This window comes from Molothrus aeneus, chromosome 1 (assembly GCF_037042795.1).
Source record: "Molothrus aeneus isolate 106 chromosome 1, BPBGC_Maene_1.0, whole genome shotgun sequence".
Taxonomy (NCBI): Eukaryota; Metazoa; Chordata; class Aves; order Passeriformes; family Icteridae; genus Molothrus; species Molothrus aeneus.
This window is the reverse complement of record NC_089646.1, coordinates 90,148,310-90,154,347: the sequence shown is the minus strand read 5'-3', so window position 1 is coordinate 90,154,347 and position 6,038 is coordinate 90,148,310. Positions and strand designations below refer to the sequence as shown.

General features: G+C 45.1%; 1 protein-coding gene across 1 annotated transcript; it reads right to left on the bottom strand.

Moving 5' to 3' along the window:
• Nucleotides 1-343: 343 nt before the first annotated feature.
• IRX1 (iroquois homeobox 1) lies at nucleotides 344-5,639 on the bottom strand. The gene is made up of 4 exons (XM_066545980.1): nucleotides 5,376-5,639; nucleotides 1,748-2,762; nucleotides 1,113-1,185; nucleotides 344-741 (listed from the first exon to the last, which is right to left on the bottom strand). Exons 1-4 carry the CDS (start codon nucleotides 5,637-5,639, stop codon nucleotides 684-686), a joined length of 1,410 nt encoding a protein of 469 aa, XP_066402077.1. The 3' UTR covers nucleotides 344-683.
• Nucleotides 5,640-6,038: the final 399 nt, after the last annotated feature.

The following is a 6,038-nucleotide window of genomic DNA, read 5'->3' as shown; positions in this document are numbered from 1 at the left end:
CTTTCTATTTCAGTTTTAAGAAACTATTTTGTAGCATAAGTGGAAGTCGGGTCCATTCATGTCTGGAAAATGGATACTATAGAACACATCTGAATCATCACAAATGAAAGAATAACTTTAATATTACTAAGGCCATCTTCACTCAACTTTGTAAATTTGCGTGTATAAAAAAGGAAGCTCGCAGCTTGTTTTTGGCAAAATAGCTTGGATTTGCTACTTGAAGTTTCAGTTACCCAAAGGAGGAGACTTGACTTTTTTAGAAAACTAATTATAAATGTTTGAATAGATTTGTAATATATGTATAAGATCTATAGCAACAGAATACATACCTGAAGAGAGCTCATAATTTCATTTAGTTTATTAGACAAAAATATATGATTTAGACAAGTTTTGCTGACGTGTTATTTACAATCTGAAATCACTCTATATACAGAAAAAAGAAAACCACAAACACATGGGAAACATTTACCAAACAAATAATCCAAGAATGGTTAGAATAACACGATCTGAAATGGTACAATGAGGAAGGGGATCCATCTACAGATTTGTGTAATGCTTTTATGGATTTGCACCACCTTATTGCAAAAAGAGATTGATGGGAGTCGTTTATACCGTTTCCTTTTTTTTCACTCTCTCTGTCCTTAATACCAGTCTCTGTAATATTTTTTCACCAAATCATTTAATCAAGCAGAAGGGAGGGCTGTTAAAATTCTCGGTGTTCCCTCTTGCTGAGCCAAAGAGCTGCAGGGGGGGAGGAAGGGAGAAGGGAAAAAAAAAAGTAACAATCTTTCAGAAAAAAAGTATCTTTTTTTTTTTTCAGTTGTGCATCTACTGCTATAGCATGTGAGTAATTGATAATCGCACAAAAATCATTGTCTCTAGTGTAATTAACACAAGATCTTTGAGATCTGTTAGGTTTTAGAAAAGTTACAGTCTGGCTATGTACAATTGCAATTTAGTCTAAGTTTGAAAAGATTAGAGCAACTCCTGTGCTGTTCCCATTGTCGGTATGTATTATTATGGTGATGATTAGGTGCTATAATTAGTCTTTATTATTCAAACACTCTGTTTCACATAAGTAACATTCCTACAGTGAAAACAAACAAACTCACTTGTCACGGACAGCCTGGAAGGGCGATTTTAGCGGCTGGGGTGGGGAGTCAGTTCTTGGTACATTTTCTCTTTCTAGAAGGAGACAAAAAAAAAAAAAAGAAACAAAACAAAACAAACAAAAAAAAAAAAGAAGAAAAATCCAAACAAAAACAGGAGAACCATTTTAGAATAACAGCAGTAAGAACCTGGACCCTGCAGAGAACACACTCCCCTCTCACCCTCCTGTTCAGACCTGAACACATACATGTGTATGTGTACAGCGCTATACCCTACTTTCAGTATTTAAGTAGTCTGCAAGCTTTTCTTGACACATTTCTTACTGTTATTGAAGTTATTGGGAGATGAGGATCATGAAACAGGGAAAGAAAGCTCAAACCTATACATTTCACTGCGCTCTTCCTGAATTTTCATTTTACTTGATGGGCATATAGGGTGAGAATGTAATAGGCCACGTGAAATGTGCTTAATGTATGTGACAAACACGCTGGGCGGGGGGCCGGAAATCAAGGCTAGAGTAAACTGTAGCTCCATTAAAAGCAATCAGTTACACCAGTGTGACACCATTCCTCAAGGAGAAGTTCACGTGCATGTGTTGGGGGTGGAGGGAGAGGTGAAAGCCTGATACATTAATTACCTATGTGTTTGGGACTGGTCCTCTCTGAAGGTTTGTCACTGCTTAGCGCGCCCAGGGTTGCTGTTAAAACAGAAGATTGTTGCTGGGCCTGGAGGTGGTGATTGTGATGAGCAGCATGATGGTGATTTACTCCCAAAAAGGACCTCACATTTAGAAGGGAACTCTGAGTGAGGAAAGCCCCATTTGTCCAGTTGTGAAATTTGCCAATCTGGCATGTGTAGAGTCCATGGCTAGGGAGAAAAGCAGGGTGCTGAATCTGAGGAGAAGTGTGGTTAACCTGGGGAGGAGGGGGCGGAGGAGGAGAAGATTTCAGGGCACCGTCAGGACTGGTTGCCGTCTCTGCCAAAGACCATATCTTGGGTTTGCTGTGAGACGGCATCTGTAAATTGTTCGGTCCCCCAGGACTGATGATTCTCGTGCTATTGTCAGAGGCCTCCTTCACCATGGCCAGCGCATCTTTGGGTTTCAGCCCTTCAGACCCTGACAGTGCCAAATCCTTCTCCTTTTCCAAGTGCTCCTCTTCACTGCTTTGTCTCAGGAGCTCAGGCTTCTCCTCCTCTTCCTCATTGCTCTGCTCCCCATCATTCTCATCAATTTTATCTATATCTATGCTCTCCAGGTCAATTTCCTCATCATCTTCATTCTTCTCGGGGTCCCCCTCATTGTCACTCCCGAAGAGGTTTGCATCTTCTTGGTCCTTACTCCTGGAGCCCCAGGTCACCTTGTTCTCCTTCTTGAGCCGCCGGCGGGCGTTGGCGAACCAGGTGGAGACCTGGGTGAGGGTCATCTTGGTGATGATGGCCAGCATGATCTTCTCGCCCTTGGTGGGGTAGGGGTTCTTGCGGTGCTCGTTGAGCCAGGCCTTGAGGGTGCTGGTGCTCTCCCGGGTGGCATTTTTGGGCCGCCCCGGGTCCCCGTACTGGAATTGTCCATAGGGATAATAGGCGGGGGCAGTGTGGGCAGCAAAGGTAGCAGGATGGACACCCGGATTATCTTTCAGCTCGTACTGGGAGCCCTGCAACACATTCAGACAAGCGGAGAGGAAAAAGCACATCAATTATCTCGTTAGCGTCTCTAACAGACCTGAATAGGCTACTCCGGGAGCCGGAATACGCCTTTCAGCGTTGCAAAGGGTCTTCACAGCCGAATTCGGCCCTGCCCGTTCCAGGCTCTTCACATTTAGGTCATACAGAGAGGTGTTCCCAAATGATTCCCGCTTCTTGCAGGGAAAGGAAAGAGAGGTGCTAAGCGGGGCTCTGACAGACATTATGAGTATTTTCTCCCCAAACCAAACTAAACCAAACCAAACCAAACCAAACGATGGAAACACAGCAACTTCACCTTCACCTCAGCAAGAAAATTTACTGTGCCCTTGAAATTATCAGGCACATAGAACAGGTACTACACCGCAGTTACCAACTAACGCCCGTGCACGGCGCCGCATTTATCTGCAAAGTATCCAGGAGGATGTTAGAAATGCATGCAAAGCATTCTTTATTTTTGCTCCTAATGAGATGAGGCTGGGGGGGGATGAATGCACAACTTCAGTACGAAGAGACTTATAATGTGAAAGACTTTGCACACACATGCCAACAGCACCACTGCCGCTTCCCAAATCATACACCAAAATTCTGGAGTAAAACATTAACTTCTCACTGTTAGAACAGGCTTTAAACTCGGGAATGAAAACTGATCCATGCATTGTAGAATATGGATACGTAGACACTTTATCTCATAAGTTTTACTTTGATCCGTCCAGAGCAAACACAAGTTGTTTACAAGTGTTTAGAGACGGTGATTTATTTGCAATCAATATTCTTTTTATCATCAGTAGTAAAACACAGCAAGTCAAATTATCCCATCAGGTGTTTTGGTAAATAACATTTTATCTTTCTAGCAACCTCATTAGGCCTCATTATTACCGCAAATTGTCCAGATATTAACCTAATATTTTAGTTCTTAATTTGCAAATGTTCAGATATTTAGAATTTATTTCGAAATATCACCGTCATGGTTAATCACTGTAATAAAATACCAGAATACTTTGCGAGTAGGAACGGGAACTGTTCCAAAATAGCTAACATTTCAAGCAGTTTTCTTTCTTTATTTCTTCTATTACGATCTCGCCTCTTTTTTTTTGTTTTGTTTTTGTTTTTGTTTTTTGCCTAGTCCAGGAATACATTCTTCATACTACTATGTCATAATTTATGTCAGCCTTAGAAATCGACCTCTTCAATAATGTTTGTGAAGAAACTAATTAAACTTTGTCAAACAGTTAAGAAGGATCATGTATTTTAATTTCAGAGACGCCGCTTATACACAAAGAGTAGCCCGATGCAATTTTTGTAATGTGTTACAGAGTAGGCTTTCTGCACTCTCTTTATTCTCCTGTCTTCTGTTATTGTTGCTGAAATGATATTTTTTGTGCAAACTCTGTTGGGAATTCTTTTGAAGAAGCCACTTGTGAATCACTCATTTCTCCTGTCTCAACTTTTACTGCATTTCCAAAATCAAGGTTAAAAAAAGAGTAGGAAATGCATGCTGTTTAAAGTGACTTTACAGGAAATGTTTGCAGTAGAAAAATTATCTGTTTTCAGGTGCTGTCCCTTGTTCAACAGCGTATTTTCCTATTTGCCTACATATATTTATTAAGAACCCTAACAAGTTATGCATTGCGTGCATTCAGTTATAAATATTCACACTTTTTCTGTGTCGGGGGAGAGAAAAGAGGAACATTTAGAAAATTAAGTGGAACCTATGCGTAGCGCCGCCGATAATTTTGGTGATACCAGCAACGAAAATGTTTCAACGACACCGGATATAAAACCAGTTAGTTTAAAAAAAATGTTTCACTTTCTAACTATTACGTTGTAAAGAAAATGTCAATCCCGAGGACAGTCCGGGTGGCGACAATTTCTCTTAGAATTAACGCCGATATGCGTTCCTGCCTCGATGCCTGTAATGGGATGTAGATGCCCTCTTTCACTTCATGTAAATCCCATCTATGATACCCGCCATAATCAGAGTATGAAAAGTTCAAGGAACGGAACGGGACATTTTCAAGGCTTAACGAAAATGCCTTGAAATAAACGGGCACCCCAGGTACCGACACTTTGGCCTTTCGAACGGAACCTGTTTATTGCTCAGCGGCAAAGAAAAGTACCAAGCGGAAAGAGGAGCGCGCTGGACAGCCCAGTGAAACAGCAGGACCGACAATATCACCCGTCAACAACAACACCAATAACAACAAAGAAAGAAAAGAAAACAAAAAATAGCCGAGTTGCTAGGGAAAGCCGAAAATACGGAGGCAGGAACGCCTGCTTAGCGGTTCCACCGCCAAGAAAAACTCGGAGGAGTTTTGCCCAGCTGGTAGGACGAGGAGGATGGGGGGCTTCGCGTGCAGACGGAGCCCGCGACCCCCAGCCCCTCTCTTCCCCGCAGACCCGTTGAGAGCCACGCTTTCCTCTCCTCGGCGGACCCCGCTCCGGGCGTGAGCCGCCACCGCAGCCGCCCACCGCGCTGGGCTCCGAATCCTCCGCCCGCCCCCGGCTCCCCCGGCTCCCCCGGCCTCCGCGGCCGCGCTCGGCGTGCCCGGGCAGGCACGGGGGGCAGCGCGGTGCTCACTCACCATTTGGGAGAAGAGGCCGAGGTCGGCGGTGTAGGGCAGGAAGGCGCTGTAGTTGGGGGCGCTGTAGGGGCTGGCGTACATGCCCAGGACCGAGGTGACAGCGGCCGAGCCGCTGCCCAGCTCGGCGCCCGCGGGCCGGCCCGAAGCGGCAGCGGCGGCGGCGGCGGCTGCGGCGGCGGCGGCCAGCACCCCGGGCCGGTCGCTCCCGTACACCGCCTGGCTGGCGCTGAGATACTGCGGGTAGCCCAGCTGGGGGAAGGACATCTCCGGGGCGCGGGCACAGAGGCGGCGGCAGCAGCACTGGCGGCAGCAGCAGAAGCGGCAGAGATATAAAAAAAAAAAAGAGGAGGGGGGAAGGGGGGGAAGGAATTATACCAAAAAAAAAAAAAAAAAAAAAAAAAGAAAAGAAAGGGGGAGGAGGGAGCCTGCTGAAGAGCCGGGGAGGGGAGCAGAACAAACCCCGGGCTTCTCTGGATCTCTCTCTCTCTTTCTTTTTTCCTCCCCCCCGCTCTTTACTGGAGTCAGGCAGGGCGAGAGAAAAGAAATCGAGCCGATAATTTTCTTTTTTCGTTCTGATTTCTTTCTGTCAGATATATATTGCACCCTAGGTATGGAGGAGGAGGAGGAGGAGTGTGGCAGGATTCAGTGGGGTGTCTTTCCTCA